This window comes from Dicentrarchus labrax, unplaced genomic scaffold (genome assembly GCF_905237075.1).
Source record: "Dicentrarchus labrax unplaced genomic scaffold, dlabrax2021, whole genome shotgun sequence".
Lineage (NCBI taxonomy): Eukaryota > Metazoa > Chordata > Actinopteri > Moronidae > Dicentrarchus > Dicentrarchus labrax.
In genome coordinates this window covers 9,423,806-9,445,908 of record NW_026136718.1, presented here as the reverse complement: position 1 = coordinate 9,445,908, position 22,103 = coordinate 9,423,806, and the positions used below count along the sequence as shown (strand labels likewise).

The 22,103-nt window shown below is 40.2% G+C and overlaps 1 protein-coding gene across 1 annotated transcript; it reads left to right on the top strand.

The window, feature by feature from the left end:
* Positions 1–372: 372 nt before the first annotated feature.
* On the top strand, positions 373–21,716 carry myo1f (myosin IF). The gene is made up of 28 exons (XM_051376449.1): positions 373–869; positions 6,126–6,254; positions 8,344–8,433; positions 8,606–8,700; positions 8,847–8,934; positions 9,052–9,141; positions 10,608–10,739; positions 10,908–11,042; positions 12,154–12,286; positions 12,895–13,091; positions 13,174–13,254; positions 13,403–13,489; positions 13,667–13,753; positions 14,047–14,214; positions 14,463–14,548; positions 14,632–14,713; positions 14,795–14,901; positions 14,999–15,097; positions 15,221–15,365; positions 16,009–16,123; positions 16,217–16,386; positions 16,542–16,687; positions 18,031–18,177; positions 18,264–18,412; positions 18,532–18,594; positions 19,181–19,388; positions 20,493–20,653; positions 20,772–21,716. The coding sequence occupies exons 1-28, from the start codon at positions 867–869 to the stop codon at positions 20,846–20,848; spliced, it is 3,270 nt and encodes a 1,089-aa protein (XP_051232409.1). The 5' UTR covers positions 373–866; the 3' UTR covers positions 20,849–21,716.
* The last annotated feature ends 387 nt before the right edge of the window (positions 21,717–22,103 follow it).

Genomic DNA, 22,103 nt, shown 5'->3' with positions numbered 1-22,103 from the left:
CTATGATTTCATTCATTTTTCACACTGAATGACTTACTATGTTCAGTTTACTATTATCAAGAACCAGCCACCCCCCTCACCCCACCTGCCCCATTGGAAAGTTTCTAACCCCGCCCCTCAATGTCTATGTTTACTGTGCGAATAACGTGTCAAAATGACAAAAAGCAGCAAAAACAATAACACATTTTGACACCTCCACGCACTACACACACTGCACTCCACCTCTGCGTGAACCCGCATCAGTTATTATGGGCGTTGGGAGCTGCAGCCTCTGAGGACACAAACACACCGTGATACAACCACAGCCTGGGTGGAGCCGGCAGCTTACAACTGAAACACCATCATTTGGCAACAGACTGAAGATAATTATCACTTCTGCAGCTCTCGTTGTCATCAACGCTCGTCTGCTGCTGGCACGATGAACTGGACTCACTAATTGTGCTGTTAACCTTTGGATCTGCGGACGCTGTCAACAGCCCGTTAGATCATTATTTTATCCTCGCTCTGGTGACTTTTTAATATGACAGAAATACAGAAGTAACTGTTGAACTTTGCGTAGTGTGTGCGTGTGTGTGTGCGTGTGTGTGTGCTTGTGCGTGTGCGTGTGCGTGTGTGTGTGTATGCAGCAGTTCTGGTTTCACACACTGTATCTGTGGGAGTATGAGGAAGTAGGGTTTAAATTGTTGCAGTGGAGGTGTTGTAGATTGCTGTTGGCTCTGATCGTCCTGCTGTGTGTGTGATGGCTGCAGTCTGACGGGGGGGTCAACCTCTGGATTCTAACGACACACGCACACACACACACACGCACACACATAGACGCTCTTTCTGGACAGTGGACACCTGAGGAGGAGAGGCCCAGTGGAAGAATGGTACAGTACCATCTCTCTCTCTCTCTCTCTCTCTCTCTCTGTCTCTCACACCTTCAGACAGCTGTAACATGTTTACTCTGCTGAAACTAGAACTTATTTCTATTCGTATTTTTGTGTTTTTCTCTCTCATATAGATATAAGGTGATCTCAGTTCGGCTCTTGATTTTTCCAAAAGCAGCATTTTTCAAGACAGTTATCTGTTTGCAAGCTCACGATTAACTGCAATTCATTTCAGTAGTTTCAATTTGACAAGCCTTAAAAGGTTGGTGCTTTAAAGTCTTGGCTTAGACATGAGGTGGGATGTGATAACGTCTTTTAAAAGGGAAATTCAGCTCCTTTACAGCCACAGCAGAGTGAGTTTCCTCTTTTTCAGGACAGGGTCCTTTCATTGAGACTGCTTTAAGGCAGTAAAATACATTGGATACACTGTTATGTGCGTTGATTTCTTATCACATTTTAGATTTAAAAAAGTGTGGATTTGGACTCCCTTGCGTTGGATGAAATACAAATGTAAAGTGCACGCCTATAGAGGACAAGAAAACTGACATAAAATGTGGTGCCTGTGTTAAAACAAGCAGAAAGATACATAAAGACAATGTACAGTGATTGTCTTGAACTGTGCTGTAATCTCAGTTTATGGGATTTATCTCACAGGGTGTTAAAAAATAGCATTGGCAGCCCACCAGAGTTTTTGCAGGCAGTTGCAGGAAGAGAACCGGTAGCATGTACAAAGTTTATAGGGTTTCACAAGAGGCAGAGATGAGGTGTGAGAGGGGGAAGTGGACTACAGGAGAGGCCTATAGTTTCTGTCACAACACTTCCTCCTCTCACTAAGAATGGTCCACATGCATCCAAATTCACACAGTCTCCTTGTTGAAGCCTAAAATCTCTTCAGTGTATCTAACAGCATATTTAATCATAATCGTATAGCTATTATCCTTTCAAAATAAGAGTCATAAGTGAGGCGCAGGCTAAAGTGTGGTCATAGATTTTGACGAGGCCTCTCAGTAAAAAAAAGTCTGCACAGTTGTCTATTTAAATATGAGAGACATGCAAACAGTCAAGTAACAGATGCAGCATCTCAGACAGAAAGGAGGAGCGTGACCGGTGTTGAAGGGTCAGCTCAGAGTTTAGGGTTGTTTTTTTTCAACAACTGTGCAGAGTGTTCCGGTTTCACTGAGGTTTCTTTTGTCAAAACCACAACACGAAAGAGGTGACTGGCATCATTTTGTGGTTCTTGCGTTTTTTAAACAGCAGCAACGTTTCTCCTGCAACCGTCCAGAGTCTAGAGAGTTTAAAGTGTTTTGCAATGAAAACTGGTCACAGTGACGTCAGTGGATCTTCCTGAATATCAGACATCTGATGCTTCTGAGAACCATGAACATAACGACTACCGGCATAAGGGACTTTTTACAGATACGTCGCAGACCACCAACATTTTTAACCACTACTGCAGTAATCTTTGTGTTGTGTTTGTAATAATTTGATCCTGAACACCTTCTTAAAAAACTAAAATACACTGAAAACACCAGGCAGAACCTAATCAGACATGACTGGGAACATACAAAGAAGAGCTTTAATACATAAAGATGAATTAATCAAAAGAGTTAAGAGAGACAGGGCATAGGAAGCTGAATGCACAAATCTAAGTGTATAAAAGGTAGAAGATGAATTTCAACAAGGAGGCTGTTCCACAGTTTAGGGGCCATGATAGTTTTGAATGTAGACTTGCAGACTTAAAAACAGATTATTCCCAAAGAGCTGATCTTTGGTGAGTGGTACAAGAACCAGATCCAACTGTGTGTTTAGCAAAGAGGTTCTGTGATGAAAAGACTAAACGTGTGTCCGCACCACTTGAACCTGTGAGTGTAAAATGAGGTTGTATCCAGAGGCTTTATCAATCTGCTTCATTAACAGAGCTAAACTGAACACAAGTACACACTATAAGCAGGATAAAGCCCTTCAAGGTGTTCAGAATCAGGAATTAATGGACTCAATGGAGGCAACCATCCAACACGCAGTCAGTCATCCTTTAATTGCTGATAATGGACACCTCATCAGGCATTATTCCTTACTTAAATTGTTACCTAGAATGTTTTATAAGCCACACATTTGCCTCAGACAGCTTACAAATAATTGACTGGCTTGTACTGATTACTATTTTATTATCTCAAATAAAACAAGAGACGCACAATAGCTACTATAGATGGGGTTCCTCCAGATAATCCTAAAGGTATCTGTTAATATTTGTTTGGTCACAAATCTCATAAAATGGAGGATGTAGTGAGTTCAGGAATAATGTACGACAAGGTGTCCATTATCAGGATATAATGAACGACTGCGTGTTGGACAGTTCTGGCCTCCATCTAGGGATGCACCGATCCACATTTTTTCACTTCCGATCCGATCTCGATACCTGAATTTGGATATCGGCCGATACCGATACTATTCTGATACCAGAGCTGTGTTTGCTTTAATATTATGATTATCATTATTGTTGATTTTATATGAGGTATGATATGTACTTATGTATGCATGTATGTCCCAAAAGGCAACTTGAGGTAAGTATAAGGTCAGAAAAGGAAGTCAGAAAAACTGGAAATCCTGTCAACAGGAAAAATCCCATTCTGAAAACAAATATGCAACTGTAAGGGTTTCAAATTGATTGTCATGTCAATATTTATTAAATTCCCAAAATGTAAAATGTTTGAGTCTTGAAATATAAGAAAAGTGCAATAAGTGTAAACATCTAACACACGCTCGCTTGCACGCACACACACACACACTCGGTAATCCCTTTAGCTTTCCTGTTGTCTGCCTGGAGTTTACTTTGTTTTTGGAATGACTCCAGAAGTGATTCCTGACAGCTCGCCTAAAAAATCCTCGTGCTGTTTCGTGTGGTGCTTTTTTAAATGTTCGATTGCGTTCGTAGTGTACGACGCGAGGGAGCTTCCACGTCTCTGAATTACGGCTTTGCAAACATTGCATTTTGCTGTCTTGCTCTGCGGTGTTTCCAGTGTAAAGTATTTCCACACAGCGAACATGTTGGCTAGCCACAATGCTGCTCAATGCTATCCTGCTAGCTGGCTGCAAACTGCTGAATGGATTTCCTGAGCGGAGGCGTTTCTCATAACTCTAACGTTAAAGCGCAGACATGGCTCATGGATATCGGAAATCTGCGCAGGTTGGATCGGGAAATTCCGATACGTGAATTACGCTGGTATCGGTCCCGATACCGATACTGGATCGGATCGGCCCCATCCCTACCTCCATCTATTAATTCCTGATAATGGACACCTCATCAGGCATTATTACTTACTTATATCTGAACCATGAATTGATCCTACTAACAAATAATACCATAGAGCTTTGTTATTGTCCAAAAAACTATTTTAAATAATCAACGATTCAAATGGTTCCACTGGGGGACATGTGTCTTCATTATAATGCAGGCGCTGTAGTTTATCTCAAGTCCATCCCACGTACAACTCCATGCTGCCCGACATACTCATCTGCTGCTGAAAATAGACCCCAGAATACATACATATATATATAACTATATAACTATATATATACCTGTGGGCTTTGGGCCACAGACAGTGAAGGGAAGTCGGAAAGTATTGAGAGAAGAACTCATTTGTTCTTTCTAAGAAAAATACAGAATAAATGCAGATTTATCCTTTAAGTCTATAAGATATAAGTTGTAACTTAGCAAAAACGAAGATAAAAAAATAACATTTATAATAGACTGACAGCTTTGATGCTTTTGGTTTCATGTGTTTTAAATAGATTAATTGCAACTTCCGTCTGAAGTTCCCCTCGAGGGTGCTTAAATTTAAACAGATAAATATAAAATGATTGACACCACATGTTACACTGTTTGTTATGTGTCAGCTTAGTCAAATATGTTTGAAGCTACAGTGCAGAAAGTGTCTTTTATTGAAATATAAGACGCATCTTCTGTTCACATTTCCTTAAAACCTACTCTGACATATTTGGCATCTTTGGAAACTTGAGGATCTCCACTAGAGTTTAAAATAAAGCCCCATGTTCTATTCTAATAATCATCTATGATTCTGGCAACAGCTAAAATGAAGCAGCTCTTAAGAGGTTTTGTTATGATCTGCAGCTCTGTCCTGTATAGTGACTGAGGCACAGTAGTGTGAATAGCGCCTGTAAGCATCTCCCTGTGAGAAAGAAAACGTAGGTCAAATCCTTAGACCACAACCCAACCACCATGCCAATGACAATACCTGTAAGACTTCACACATCAAATAAACCAGCATCTTTTAGGGAAAACCAAGACACACATTGCACCTCAGGTTCCTGTAAGAAGGTTTCAACAACAACTACTGTATGTCTGACGCCCTTCTTAATTACAGCAAACTCAGACGTCGTTTCACAACAATCATTAAGTTTAAAGCCGTCGCTGTTGTTTCATCAACATGTTATAATCAGGTACTGTATATGTTCAGGCACATCACAAAGTTTTGGTGGCGCTTCTCTAAAATGACCAAGTTAGAAAATGAACTCACCTCGTCTGTGACTAATGCCTGGCAACCAACCCCAGCTTCCTGTAATGGCAACCACACTGGGTTACGTTCTTAAAACACCTCTAGACTGATGCCGAACTTGTCGTTGTCATTAACCTCTTTATTAGACGTGTCTACAGTCTACAGCGCTCTTTATTTACTCTTTTATTTCTGTTTGCTTGCTCTTGTTTTTGTGCTTCATTTGTCATTTCTTTGTTTCTTTATTTAACTTAACTGTCTATTGTTGTTTGTTAGTTTCTTTATTTAACTTTATTTATTGTTGTTTGTTAGTTTCTTTATTAGTTCCTTTCTGTCCTGTTCTGTTTCTTTTTCAGTTTTCTTGTTGCTTGTTTCTGGCTGTGCGTACTTAAACTTAAAGGCACATTACAACAATTTAGATAAAATAATCAAAATCCAATTAGCAGAGCCTGAGAAATGAGTCTGACGTCAAGGTCAAGTCCAAATAACCACACTGAATTAATTAATACAATTTTAATTTTGACTCTCCCTGCCCAATAAATTCCCCTGTCTGTCAAAGCACAGCGTTTTTCATACTTTCTCAACACAAAAGTGTGAAAAACACTCAATCTCAGTGTAATGCCTCTTTAAACTATTTAACTCATTGGCACTATTTCCATGTATTATCCAATACATAAAGAAATCAAAGAAAGCTGCATCATAAGCACATATCCAATGTCTGTCTTGTCTCTCCGGTGTGATTCAGGCGAAGTACCACTGGCAGAGTCAGAATGTGAAGCAGAGCGGGGTGGACGACATGGTCCTGCTGTCCAAGATCACTGAGGACGCCATTGTAGACAACCTCAAGAAAAGATACATGGACGACTACATCTTTGTATCCTACAAATGTTTGTTTCCGTTTTTCTTTGTTATTGTGTTATTTTGTTGCTTTGACGTAAGAAAGGTAAAAAGAAGAGTTAAAACGAGGCCAAACAACCAAATGTTTGGTCTCATTTAGATCATTGAGGGGAGGAAATGATGACTGTGGGACAGGAAGTTTAGCCATTATGTGTCAATAATGTTGCTCTCTGTCAGCCTCTACTTCTACCTTTTATCACTCAAAAGTACAAGAAAATTGGGCGATTTAAGAAATCTCAGTTGGTGACGTTGTGGACATTAGTGTTGAGTGCCATATACTATTTATATTATTCTCTGTTACTCAAGTCCAATACGGTCACACTCCTACATACATCCCCAAATTAAAACACACACAAATATTGCCAACCAAAGAAGAACAAAAAGAATCCAGTGGAAAGAAATCAAGCAAATATAAAACATAACATATAAGGGCATAAGTACAATGAATTCACTTCTTCCTCTTCTGCATTCACTGTGTGACTCAACAGCTCACTTCCGTCTTCTCAGAGCACAGCTGAACTTCAAACCCAAATTTAGAGTCAGGAAAATACATTTTCATAAAATCCGCACGCAGCTGACGTCACCTCAAGTTAAACTACACTGCAGCAATAAGTTAGAATGACTATTAGTGGATAATATGATTACTTATTTGCTAACTTCAGATTTGGCAAACCTAGAGGGGTCTCCCCGAGGTTTCAATTTCTTTTCAGGGGCTTTTCCCCTTAATTAGATAGACAGCTGAAGATAATCAGGAAAGGGGGTAGAGAGAGAGAGGATGATACCCAGCAAAGGGCCAAATGTTGGATTTGAACCCATGGCCGCTGCAGCAAGGACTCAACCTTTATACATAGGGGGGCCAATAGCAGGGTACCTTGAGGTTTCAGCATCTTCAAAGGAAGTTTTATTTCCTGCCACTGTCGCCAAGTTCTTGCTCGTGGTGGGAACTGTTCAAAATCTAAATTCTACCTTCTCTAGGGAAGTGTCGTGCATGAGGATAGGGTTGCAGGTTTTGGAGTGGATCTTCCTCAGCTGTGTCTTTGCTGCATTGGGTGTAAGACCTTGTGAAAGCCTGTCTGTCTGTCTGTCTGCCTGTCTGTCTGTCTGTCTGTCTGTCTGTCTGTCTGTTTGTCTGTCTGTCTGTCTGTCTTTTTCCTGCATTTGTATCTATATGTGTGAAAGGAGAACTATGTCATCCAGCCGATACCACATTGTCCACAGAATTGCATTTCTTTTCCCCTCTGTTGTTTCCGAACAGGAAAAGAAAGTAGTAGACATCCGTGCTTGACGCCCCCGTCTTGACATGAAAACTCTTGGTGGGTAATCAATAGCGGTCCATTAGGCACTATAGTATTGTCCTGTCTAAGCTGTCCAAACACTTTCTCAAAGTCGATGAAGTTGATGTCTACAGCTTCCTGAAGACGGTTGAGGACGATTACTTATTACTAATCATTAGCTGGTCATTTTCAAGCCATTTAATTGTATTTAAATTTCTCTGTAAAGCACTCCGGGTCACTTTGGGTGTTTCTGAAGGTTCTCTATGAATAAATATGAGTTGACTTGTAAAATGTCTAGTGCATATATGAGTCATAACTCCTGAGTGGCATCTAGCAATGAAACTGCAGACTGCAGATAACTGAACACTGTTTGCGTCTGTATTTGACGACCTGGGAATGTGTAGGAGAAACCACAGTGGGCGTGAAACTCACAAAAAAAGACAGTGTTTGGTTTGTCTGGTCTACTGTGAGATGGCAGTTCAACATAGGGGACTCCATGGAAGGCGATAAAAGATCGAAGCAGCTTACTTTAAAACACGATTCCTATTTTCAGGCAGTTAAACAAAAATGAAAACAAACATATGAATGTTATATTTCATTTATGCCAATAGATCCTCCTCAATGTTACTCACTGGACCTTTAATAAACATATTAAAGGGGAATATATTAGAAATTACACTTCAAATATTGATATCAAAGGGCATTAGGTCAGGCTCTATTAAAAATGTACAGTTTCTACAGGTGATTTACAAGCTTATGTTTCCATCACGCTCCTTGACTTCCCTGCTTCAGACATACATCGGCCCCGTATTGATATCAGTAAACCCGTTCAAACAGATGCCCTATTTCACTGACAGAGAGATCGAACTTTACCAAGGAGCCGTGAGTAAAAATAATCTTCAGCATTTTATCAACAGTCTCTATGAATTTGTGGTGTGTGTGTGTGTGTGTGTGTGTGTGTGTGTGTGTGTGTGTGTGTGTGTGTGTGTGTGTGTGTGTGTGTGTGATTGAGCCTGAACTGACCACAAATCTGTCTCTCTATCTGCTCCTCCAGGCCCAGTATGAGAATCCACCCCACATCTACGCCTTGACTGATAACATGTACAGAAACATGATGATTGATGGAGAGAATCAGTGTGTCATCATTAGGTGATAGGTTTAATCTAAGCGTTTATATTTGACTGCGTGTGGTTGTGTTATTTTGTGATAGTCTTGCCATGTGCTTGTGTGTTTTGGGTAATATTGTGTTGTTTTGTGGTGTGTTGTGTCCTGTTTTACATGGCGTTGCGGTGAAGTGGTGAAAGTGGTGCTGGAAAGACAGTGGCTGCCAAGTACATCATGGGTTACATTTCCAAAGTATCCGGAGGAGGGTCGAAAGTTCAGGTAGAAAGACAGTGGCTCAAGAAACCTTTATACTTCCTACAGTGTGGTGTGTAGGTAGTTGTGTCTCACATTGTGTCACTGTGTGTATGTGTGTGTTGGTGTGTGTGTGTGTTGCAGCATGTTAAAGACATCATCCTACAGTCAAATCCTCTGCTGGAAGCGTTTGGTAACGCCAAGACCGTCCGCAACAACAACTCTAGTCGTTTTGTGAGTACCATCTTTACTTTAAAGGTTCAGTGAGTAACATTTAGCAGGATCTTGATTGAATATAATATTATATAATATTATATAATATTCATAGCTATTAGTGTACATGCATATAGGAACTGTTATGTTTTTTGTTACATTAGAATGAGCTGAAGTCACTAAATCCTACACACAGGACCTTTAAATGTATTAAGAAATGTACATTTATAGATCCATTCAGTAGCTGCTGTGTGGCTTTCAATCCTATTAGGATTGCACATGTTTAAATCTATGTTTTTATATTTTTGGAGTCACAATTTCGGATGGATTGCCATTAAATTATGTACAGATGTTCATAGACCCCAGAGGATGAATCCTAATGTGGTGACTTTTCCTTTAGGGCCACCATGAAGTCGCAGAACTTCTAACACGGCTGCAGACTTTTTAAAGTATTGTATTTGAGAATAATAATACAAAGACAAAAGTACAACAGACCACTACCAAGAATGTGGAAATCCAACAAGTGTCTAACAAATAAATATTCACGATGCTATTAACTATATCTAAAGATCACTTATGTTTCAAACAACACGTAGAGCCCTGACGTAAGAAAGAACTGAACCCACCGACACATTACAAAGTCAACAGATAACACCAATATTATAACACTCGCCTGCTTATTTATGTTGCAAAGCCTTTTGAACTACTTACAAGTTCATTCTTAACCTAAAACAGCAGTTGAATTAAATTTGAATCATAATAAGAAGGGTGCATCACTCATTTTATAACGAAGACAGACTTGTTCTAGCTGACACTGCAGTCTGGGAACTAATAAGTTATATTATCATGATTAGTCTGCAAATTTTCTCAGTTATTAATTATTGTTGGTCAATAAAACATCAGAAATGAATGAAAAATGTCCCAAAAAAGTGACGTGCAAAATCTCAAGATATTGAATTTACCATCATAAGACAGGAATAAGCAAATACTCACAACTGAGAAGCTAAAACTGGGGTAATCAGAATTGCATGCACTGCAGAGGCATTGCTCCTGCCGACGGTGTTTAACTGATGCTCACAAAATAGTAATTTCATTTCATCCCTTCATTTCTCATCAGCGGGGTCCTGATGCTCTTATTTAACACCTACAAACCACAACAACCGCATTGTGTGCAGCTTTAGTGCAAGACTTAAAAATGTTTTCCGTCACCCTTGACAAGGCACATGTGCTTGTCAGTGAGGTTAAATGTATGCAGACATACACATGTAGCAACACTGAAAAAGTCACAGTTTTTATTTTTAATTTTAGTCAGGTTTAATGTTATGTTATCTACATCCACTTGTATTTATTGGTTAATAAGGCTTTCAGGATGAGTGCACAAGGAAGGGGAAATTATTCTGCTCGCCCTGCACCTGTTCGAGCAGATTTTATCTGCAGATTGCACGTTTGTCACCTCCGATTGTTGATTCTTATTTTGCATCTACCAGGGGAAATACTTTGAGATTCAGTTCAGCAGGGGTGGAGAGCCAGACGGTGGCAAAATCTCAAACTTCCTCCTGGAGAAGTCGAGGGTGGTGAGCCAGAATGAGAGCGAGAGGAACTTCCACATTTACTATCAGGTCAGAGGCTTATAAGAAACACGAACTGCCTGCAGCCGCTTTAAAAACTAGCTCTTAATACTGTTAATTAATTAGTAAGTTTTTATGGAATTTAAATGTCCCTCATGTGTTTGGTGCCTCAGAGATTGATGTGTAAATGCTCCTCTAACCTGCGCTGTTGTCTTCAAGTTGATAGAGGGCGCCAACGCTCAGCAGAAAGAGGGTCTGGGCATCATGACCCCAGACTACTACTACTACCTCAACCAGTCTGGGACCTACAAGGTGGATGGGACCAATGACAGCAAAGACTTCCAAGAGACTATGGTGGGTATATAGGGGCCACAGGTAAAAATTGTACGAGCCATGGGGGTGATGCTACACAAATTTAGGCCATTTATGCTATTCCTATAACTCATCCTAGTTTAGGAGTCAGATTAAATAATAATAATAACCTGAATGCCTTGATTTGGGTCAACTGATAACTCACCTTAAGGCCCTTATCATGTCTGTTCATACTGTGATTTTATATAGAGCAAATTCCCAAACAAAGTTATTGATCATATTACCATAAATCAGTTGGCACACAGTGATTGGGGATTTTGGGGGGTCCTGGTCCTGGTCCTGGTCCTGATGGGGGTCCTGGGCCCAGGGGAAGTTGCCTGCTTTGCCCCAGTTGGTAATCCAGCCCTGAAGGAACACAGGAACACAATGTTAATATCACTTATATTATGGAAATACGTATCACTGACTGGCAACTGTACATACACATCAACATTTTTTTTTAAACACATTTACTCACATAACATGTTTTCTTACTTACCTGTACTATGGCGTAAAGATAGCTATCGTTAGCTTCCGAGATATCAGTCTCCAAAGTTTTCTTCCGCCACTTAAAATAAAATAGAGGTGATTAGAATTCAACAAATTGACAAATTATGTTGTTGTAAAATTTTTAACAGAATCATGTCTTCCCAGAAACGGTGCCTCTGTTACTCTATATAATCCACGGACCTCGCTATGAATAGTTTTAATGGGAACTAGTTCGAAGAAATAGCTCACGTTTGTTAATCGGCCATCATTAACGTAAGGTGATTGTATTTTCAGTTTTTTGCCTTTCTTAAAAAAGTTTCAATAACACCTCAACATTTAACACTCATAAAGGTAGGAATTATTGCAAGGGTGCTGTATTAAACTTATTGTAGTTGCTATATTCACTCTAATGTTTACTGATATAATAATAATAAAAATAAAGAACTGACCGAGGCATTTGTAGTATGTTATTGTTTATTATCCTCCAACCAGAAGGAACAGGAAATAAAATATGTATAGTTAAAATAGCAAATACTCAAATTTGGTCTCGAAAAAAACCCAAATATTTTCAATGACTGCTACATACTGCTGAGGGCACTGTCTGCTTTTGTATCGTGGTCTTCAGGAAGCAATGCATGTGATTGGGATCCCAGGTGACATCCAGACTCAGGTGCTGCAGATCGTGGCGGGCATCCTCCACCTGGGAAACATCAGCTTCATAGAGGCAGGCAACTACGGGCAGGTGGAGAGCACGGACTGTGAGTGAGACACATGCACATACACCAGACGCACATGTATTCACTCATCCATGCATGTGACACACACACACACACACACACACACAAACACACTCCCACCTGGCGTATCGTGTGAAATTCCCCAAGGGATATGAGTAAATTAGAGCTCACCATTACAAAGCAGTCCCATGGCAAACACCCTGCTAATTGATCTTTCTGTGCACATCAGTAGTACCTTGTTTATCTTCTCCTTTGTTTGCTGCCTAGGGATTCCTTGCTCAACAGATAATTGGTGTTTGCATCCAGGGTGGCAATTTTACCATCCCACAGTCGCTGTTTAGATTTGTACAATTTAAGCTGCTGCAGACTTTATATCCACATTTATAGCAAATAAATTCTCTAGGCAGTCTTGAGCCTTTATTGCAAGCTTAACTTTTACACAAGCAAATAGGAGAAATATTTGACTTTGAAAACCATGTATATGAATTAATTTGTTCTGAATTCACCAATTTAAATAGGAAATTTCTTGAACATTCAAATACAATAGTGTCTCCTATTTGCTTCCATACATTTTGACATCATTTAAATATATTTATGTATATTTGAAATACAATTTTTGGCTTTTCCAGTACTTGCCTTCCCCGCCTACCTGCTGGGCATCGACCCCAACCGCCTGCAGGACAAGCTGACCAGCCGGAAGATGGATTCAAAGTGGGGAGGAAAGTCTGAATCCATTAATGTGACCCTGAACCAGGAGCAGGCCACTTACACACGAGACGCCCTGGCCAAAGCCCTCTATGCACGAGTGTTTGACTTCCTGGTGGAGGTAATTAAACTTACCTACACAAGTTGACATATAATGTGTTTTATATTTTCCTCCTGGCCTTACCCTGTCTTGTCTCCTCCAGTCCATAAATAAAGCCATCCAAAAACCACATGAAGAATTCAGTATCGGAGTACTTGACATTTATGGATTTGAGATATTCCAGGTTAGTCCTCTTGCAACTTATAGTCCCATAACATTTATAGGCTGCCGCTAAAACAACAGATGTTAGTTTTACAGCCGTTACAGCACAGATTTGATTTACTGTGGTGATAATCTGATATTGACTGGATTGTGTTCTCCACCCCCGGCAGAAAAACGGCTTCGAGCAGTTCTGTATCAACTTTGTCAACGAGAAACTTCAACAGATCTTTATTGAACTGACTCTAAAGGCTGAGCAGGTAGCTACAGTGAAATTTATAGCTCTTTGTAAATTCTGCCACATGTCTTTGTCTTCCTTTGTCTCTCCTCGAGTAAATGGGTTTATGTTTGGTAGAGCGACTGTGTGTAATTCAGTCTGAATATCAGTTTTCCTTTGAGCTCTTTTTCCTTTATTTTGTCTTCTAATTTTCTCTCAGGAAGAGTACGTTCAGGAGGGCATCAAGTGGACTCCCATCGAGTACTTCAACAACAAGATAGTGTGCGACCTCATTGAAAATAAATTGGTAAGCTCGTAATCACATCACCAACGTACAGTATTAATACAGGCTTTACACAGATACATATGAAGTGGTTCATAAGAGGGGAAAAAAAGGCTGCATGCAAAAACTGTGTGACTTCTTTTTCTGCCTTTTTGGGGAAATTAAAGTGTTCTTGCTTGGATTTAATGGTTCTATCAGTAATTGAATTAGGACATTGTCACTATCCTGTTATTTTTATTATCTACTTAGCATTCTTTATGTTTGCATGGGGAATTGGCTTTCAAATGTGTAAAATCATTTGCATCTTCTCCTCGCAGAACCCTCCTGGTATAATGAGCGTGCTGGATGATGTGTGCGCCACCATGCATGCCAAAGGAGATGGTGCAGATGGCACTCTGCTGCAGAAACTGCAGGCCGCTGTGGGAACGCATGAACATTTCAACAGCTGGAACTCCGGCTTTGTCGTACATCACTACGCCGGCAAGGTAGGAACATGAAATCAGACGAATATGTATTTTATGTATAGTAGTTGTTGTTGTTTATAATGCTTGTTGGGAGATTTGTGTGTTGTTATTGAAGGTTTAGTCAAAGTATGTTTGTCGTTGCAGGAACACATTAAACCGTAAGCACATTCGAATGCAAAATTGTACAGCAAATAACCCGACAGAATCACCTGTCCTCTGCGTGGTTAATGATATTTACACAGCAGTAATATTGTCTGCTGTCGTCTCAGGTGTCATATGATATCAACGGCTTCTGCGAGAGAAACCGGGATGTCCTTTTCCCAGACCTCATTGAGCTCATGCAAAGCAGCGAATAGTGAGTCACATCACCCATCTGATGTTTTCACTCGTGGTGTGTTTAGAAGATAAATGCAGTTAATATTGAATTTGTCTTTACAGTAACTTCATCTGCAGCTTGTTCCCTGAAAACCTGAACACAGATAAGAAAAGCAGGCCAACCACAGCCAGCTCGAAGATCAAGGTGAGGGTTTAAACTCAGTTTGAATGCATAAAACAGAAGAGAGTTCAATGACACTGATCGCTCACTGCTGTTTCTAAATAGAGACAAGCTAATGATCTGGTGAACACGCTGATGAAATGCACGCCGCACTATATCCGCTGTATCAAACCTAATGAGACAAAGAGGCCAAAAGACTGGGAGGAGAGCAGGTCAGCACCCTCACTGTGACAAACATTTACACATACACTCAAACATGTAGTAAACCCTTATTAATGAATGGTGATATTCCAACTGTTTTTTTTTTAGGGCAAGGCATCAAGTTGAATACCTGGGACTGCGGGAAAACATACGTGTAAGAAGAGCTGGATTTGCATACCGCAGAGCCTTCAATAAGTTTCTGATGAGGTGAGTTTAATGCACGTTTCTTGGAAGGACACTTCTGTGTGTGTTTGTCCTGAAAGAATAATACAGCTGTAACTCACTCTCAAAGTGACTTTTGGTTGCTGTGTGTGTACTTGTTGTATCCAGGTATGCCATTCTGACAGCTGAGACATGGCCATCTTGGAGGGGTCCGGAGCAGCAGGGGGTTCTTCACCTTCTCCGGTCTGTCAACATGGATAACGACCAGTACCAGATGGGACGCACCAAGGTTTTTGTCAAGAACCCTGAATCGGTAACAAACCTTTCATATGTTTTCAGTCTGTATTTACTAAAGTTCTGTCATTTACTGAAAATTAGAGTTAAGTATTTCCATACAGCTCAGAGGTAAATACTTTTTACTCCAATACATTTGACATTTGTAGTGAACAGATACTCCACAAAGTGCGTTTAGGCTGTAGCGGTGGTTTAGTCTGAATACAGTGGTTTAAAACCTCACTGTACAGGACCTGATGAACACAGAGGAGCATTTAGCTGCTAAATATATTTCCCTCAGGAGCTAAAAGAGAGTTAATATTCATCAGGTGGCAACAAACATGACTCTAAATGAATGATAATATTCCTCTGTAACTGCTGGATGTGTAAACTCTTTGAACTTAAACAACTTAAAGCTTGATGATGTGTCACAACTTGTTTCTGCTACCCCCAAGTGGCCATTTATCTGAAAACTTCCTCCTCCTGATATTGATCTGCATGTATTGTAATGTTACAGTTCACTTCAAATGACACACTGATGCATTTCTGTGAGCAGAGGTTCATTTAACAAAGACATTTTCTAATTAACAGACAGCACATTGCTGCAATACTATAAAAAAATGACATGTATTCAGAAATAAATGATAAATTTAAACCCCTTCCTCATGCTGTATGCTCCATAGCTTTTCCTGCTTGAGGAGATGAGGGAGAGGAAGTTTGACACGTTTGCCAGGATCATTCAGAAATCCTGGAGAAGATTCATTGCCAGGAAGAAGTACGAACAGATGAGAGAGGAGGGTAAGTTACAAAGAACAAAAATATCTTTCCTCTTTTCGAAAGTGCATGCTTTGGAGCTGTGATTCTCAATGTGTGTCCATCCTTGCGACACAGCCTCAGACATCCTGTACAACTCGAAGGAGCGGAGGAAGAACAGCATCAACAGGAACTTTGTGGGAGACTACCTCGGTCTGGAGCAGAGGCCCGAGCTGCGACAGTTCCTGGCCAAGAGGGAGCGCGTGGACTTCGCTGATTCTGTCAACAAGTTTGATCGCAGGTTCAAGGTGAAGCTTTACGAAGAATCGTTATGTTTAATTTTATGTGTCACAAATGCATCACAAGTCTTACCTCTTCCTCAAAGCTACCCACTCTTCTCCTTTTCTGGCATTGCTCACAGTTCTCACTTCTTTTTTTTTTTTCTTTTTTTTCTGTCTCTCAGTCTATCAAAAGGGATATGATCTTGACCCCCAAGGGCATCTATCTGATTGGTCGTGAGAAGGTGAAGAAAGGACCCGAGAAAGGACAAATAAAGGAGGTGCTGAAACGAAAACTGGAGTTTGCAAGCATTAATGGAGTCTCTCTGAGGTAGGTCTCTAGTTTACACTACTACATCTGCCAGTAGAGTAGAAACATTTGTGGTTGATACTGTGGGCTAAAATACAAGAACTCACACACTGCCTTGTCAGTCACTAACCACTGCATGAGAACTCACACTGTTGCATTAACAGTAAATATAGCAGTGAATGCTGCTGAAACAAGCTGAACTGAGAATTCAGAGAATTTGGTCTTCTTTTTATTGCTTCACTTGACATCTCGGGGTGAGTTTCACAAACACAAATACTACACAAACGTCAGGCTGGATTTCCATGAGAGACTTTTTCTGAAAGTATAATAGGTGACTCCTACTGCTATGGATGCAACAGCTATTACTGCTATAAACACTTTGAATGGTACCTGTACTGGACAGTAACTTGTATGTCATAAGCTACACAAATAGTTTGATTGATTGATTGATCAGCAGTGCAAACTCTATAACACCTACTAAGTACAGTTTTGATGTACTTTTACTTTATTTGGGTTTTTATATGTGCTTTACACGTCTACTCCACTACATTTTAGAGAATAATGTTTACCTTTTACTCCACTACATTTATCTGACAGGTGTATTTACTGTAAAATTAACTTTCCAGATTAAAATTTTCCACAAAAAGCTTCTAAAATACAACACAACCTTTTTGCCTTGTCTGGTTAAGGCTACTCCTCCTGTTTCAGATGTCTATGAGTTATTTTTGGTTGAACCAAAGATACTTCTATTCTATTGAAATAACCATTGGAGGCCCAAGAGGTCAAGTTAGCTAATATAGCACAAAGAAATCTAATATTTCAGAAAGTATAAAAAGATTTGTGTGTCAGAGTTTTCTTCTCACAACCAGTCAGATTTAATATCTGTGACTCTTTGTAGAGGCCTGACACCTCGGTTGAACTAGAAAGACTAACTTTGCTGCATGTCTTCCCCTCTCTCGAACCCTTTCCTGTCTATTTTCACCTCTCACTGTCCAAATAAAGGCATAAAAGCCTGAACAAATATATATAATATATTTATACTTTTTTTACTTTTACATGTACACATCTTCCATTTTTAGGAATTTCACTCAAACTGACACTTAATTTACCCTTAAACTGAAACCTAAGTCTTTTCAGTGTTGCCATTTTAACTTCAGGTACATGTTCACACACCTTTAATATCTTTAACCTCAGATATAACTTGAGACTGCCATAGAAAGACATTCCCAAAGCACAATATGTGTAGTCAGTAACTGTGTTTCAGTGTTTTTGCACTGGCATATATTTCAGATATACTTCAGGAAATTTAAGCTTTTCCAGTTTAATTTTCATCTTGCCCTAATGTAATGTTTTGTTTTCTTCAGTACGAGACAGGATGATTTCTTCATCCTACACGAGTCCCAGTACGACAGTCTGCTGGAGTCCAACTTTAAGACAGAGTTCCTCAGCCTGCTCTCAAAACGCTACGAGGACGTGACCAAGAGAAAACTGACAATCTCCTTCACTGACCGGTACTGAACCTTTACACTGAGACAGACTACAGTTGCATGGAGACTCACGTACATAAAATCACTAACACACTTTTCTTCCCACTCAGGCTAGAGTTCAGAGTGAAGAAGGAGGGCTGGGGTGGAGGAGGCACCAGGGTGGTGGTGTTTCAGAGGGGGCAAGGGGACCTAGCCCAGCTCAAACCAGGAGGGAAAACCCTCACCATCACAGTTGGGGACGGTCTACCCAAGTCCTCTAGTAAGTTAGAAGAATTAATGACACAGCCTTGATATAAGTAAGGCTAACCTAGAAAATGTTACTATACATTGATTGTTGTTTATATGAATGTTTTTGTAACTAAGCATCTGTTTCCTCAGAGCCAACCAGGAAGGGTGTTCCACAGTCTCGTGGCGGACAAAGAAGTAATGTTGCCAGCAGAGGTAAAGTCACAGCTCTACCTTTCTGTAACTCTTTCATTTTATATTGTTATGTTCAGTATAGTATCTGTATATCTTACTTAAATACATCATTTACATGACCGTAGACATGGCTGTAGTTATGTACGGTTTTAGTTTTATTTGACTATTTGCATTTTATGCCCCTGTACATTACAGCTCTACTTTAATATTCAAATATTGTAATCTTCACACTACTACATTTACATTTACTACAGTTATAGTTACTAGTTACTTTGAAGGTTTTATATAAGAAACTGGTCAAATATGATGCTGTCTGGAGCCATTGTGCCTCCATTACGAGTACTTTTATTCTTTATTTTATACTTTTCATTCTACATTTTTGAGCTCACACCAGTACTGTACTAGTAAACTTTTGAGTGCTGGACTTTTAGTTTATTTGTAGTATTTCTTTCTTGATGTAATTCTACTTAACTAAAATATCTCAATACTACTACATAAACTATCTAAACTTACTGTATAATTTAAAAACTGGATATTTCTGAGTAGCTTTTTTGTTTTGAAGTCTGGAGTTTTATCTTTACTTGTATCCCACTCGCTCTCTCCTCAGCGCACCAGAATGGAGCAGCCAAGTTTTCCCGAGCCCCTCACAACCAACAATCGGATATGACATATTCCTCCCCGCAAAAACATGGCCGGCCACCCAGCACGGCCCTGCCGAAACTGGGCTCCCAGAGAGGCCCCAGGGTCCCAGCCCACAACCAGCCCAACCAGGGGAACCTGGACTTTCTTAATGTGCCTGACCAAGGCATGTCAGGGTAAGAAAGATCCCCCGTGTGAGATATGAATAAAAGGGGAAGGAAGGGACAGCATGTGTGGGTGGCGCTGATTCGTCACTAAAATCAGTCCAAACTAGCTTATTGAGTTTTAAGGCATGTCAAGGTGAGGCTCAACACTTGAATGAAGGAATTCCATAGCGAGAGGGACAAACCTGTTTGTAGATAATTGAAGTCCTGATGCCACCTCCGGGCTAGCTGCTGATCCACTAGTTTCTGCAGAGGCCTTGAAATAAACTGGTTTGTAGGAATTGTCGTCCAGACACGTCCGAAGGCACGAACGTGTTAGTAACTGTTCAGAACGGCCACTCTCCGAGGCAGGTCAAAGAGCCTGTCTATGAAAATCCCTTAAATATGGAGCCGATCTTTCAGAGAGTATCTCCTGGAAGTCATTCGTGGTGTTGCACTAATAACAAAACTAACAAGCCAGCCACTGCCTGAAGTGGGCAAACATGTTGGATTGTTGGTTTCTGTAAGCGACAGACATTGTCAGACCGCCTCAATTTGGATGTCAGAAATGTGTGGGTGGAGATTCGGACAAGCAACCTAACAATCGTCCATAAGCAAAGTAGTAGTTTGAACAGCAGCGAGAAGGGCCGCTAACAGACATACGGCCCTTACTTCAAGGACATGCCTTACCTGAAAGAATGCTCTCCACCCATTCTCCTCTGTAGTGAAACAAACTGGAGATACAGCGAATCACTTTGTAACACAGAGAGAGCCTTTAAAAACATTTAAAATGGATCTCACAAGCATCATTACATGGTAGGACAGTATGTACAAGCACACAACTTCCGCATGCAGGTTTTTTTTTAAACTCTCGCAATGTTTCCACCAAGTTTTAGCAACAAAAGCTGAGAGAAAGTCCTCAGTCTCTGTTGAGCGACGCTTGTAAGTCCATCCATAGACTACAGTTTAATTAGCTCATTGCTAACTCTGGTGCAGCTAAGTAGCTCCACACTGTCACATAAACAAAATAGAAATATATATATGTAGTTTAATGGGAGGTTTTGTTCCAAAATAAGAAGCAAAAGTGCTCTTTGGAGTCTCTCTCATAAGCAGCTCCTTTGTCTCTCTTTGCCACAGGAAGCAGAGGAAAAGGAGCATCAGTCATCGACCTCCTCCTGCTCCTAAACCACAGCCTCGACCCCAGGGGCCCCGCTGCCGGGCGATATATCAGTACGTCGGCCAGGACACGGACGAGATCAGCTTTGAGGTCAATGACGTGTTCGACCTCGTCAAAGAAGGTGTGTGGATGAAAGGAAGGCGAGATGGAGAGTAAATAAATAAAAAACGATTGATCTGTTAGATTTGGAACGTCCTACAGTGGTCAACGATATTTCTCTCTGCTCATTGTCTCCACAGATCCATCAGGCTGGTGGACAGGAAGGATTTACGGAAAGGAAGGTCTCTTCCCTGGTAACTATGTGGAAAAGATTTGAACAGGACTTGACCCGCTGTGGCGGACCTGGTGTCTTGGACTCTGTGTCTGTTGAGAAATATGTGTGTATTTTGTTGAAAGCAGCACATAATGTTCGCTAAAGAAACTGCCTGTTAAGTGTTCGTGGTAGATCTTCATCCGTAATGGAAACAGGGGCTGTTTAAACGTGGACCCGGCTAGACGTTTGAACCACATGTACTGTAACTCGTTTGACGTGATGCTGTACTAAGGGAGCGCAGGAGACGTCGTCGTTAAAACACAGATCCACTGCAAAGAGCTGCTCAGCTTTCATCTCTGTTGTTGTCCGAGGCCACGTAGCAACAACTACTTCACACCAACAAAACCTTCCTTGTGTTAGTCCAGTGAAAATGACTCGGAGCTAAAGTTACACAGCTTTAATAGAAGAGTGTCTTGAAGATATCGCATTGCTTTCTGAGGTTTACAGCGTTTATATTTGTCTGAAACAGCATAGAATCAAGTAATAATAGGAAATATATTGACAATTGAACTTGACTTGATGAATCAAAGCCATTGACAGAGACAATACTCATTTTTTTTATTCATGCATTATTACTTACATCATTGTTGGTAGTTTCTCACATATTTTTATTGTTAATTGAAATAAAAATGTATATTTTCATATTTTTACCTCAAGGACTTTTACACAGTAAGTTATAAGAGATTTCCGAATAACAAAACAAAAAAAGGTGACTGAAATTTTTGACAGTGTTTATTTTTCTGCCAATTTTGCTTCTTTTTTTTAAAAAAAATTGTGGTTGATTTTGTAAGATAATGTAATTCCCCACATTCAATCAAAATCTGTATTTGTATATGAATAAGAAGAGAAAAATAAAGAGTTTTAACACTCACACGACTGATTTTTCTTCTGTTATTTTAACTTATTGTGTTATGTGTTTACATTGTAAACAAAGTCAAATATTTAAAGAAAAGGTTACACTTTGTTTTAGTTAAAAGTTGTAGTTTGTATCTAAAGCGCACACACACACACACACACACACACACACACACACACCGCCACGCCACGCCGATACCTGCTCCTCCGCCCACTCAAAGAATGTATGCTTTTATTTTGAAATTCGCTGGTGTTGGCCCGGCGCAGGAGGAGGCAGATGGACCGGTTGAGCCTCCCCCGTCGAGAGAAGACCTGAGATTACAGAGATTAGTTCATCAGGTACCTGTAACACCTGTTGCTGTCATCAGTCTGTTCCTCATCCTTCATGTCTGTTTATGATATT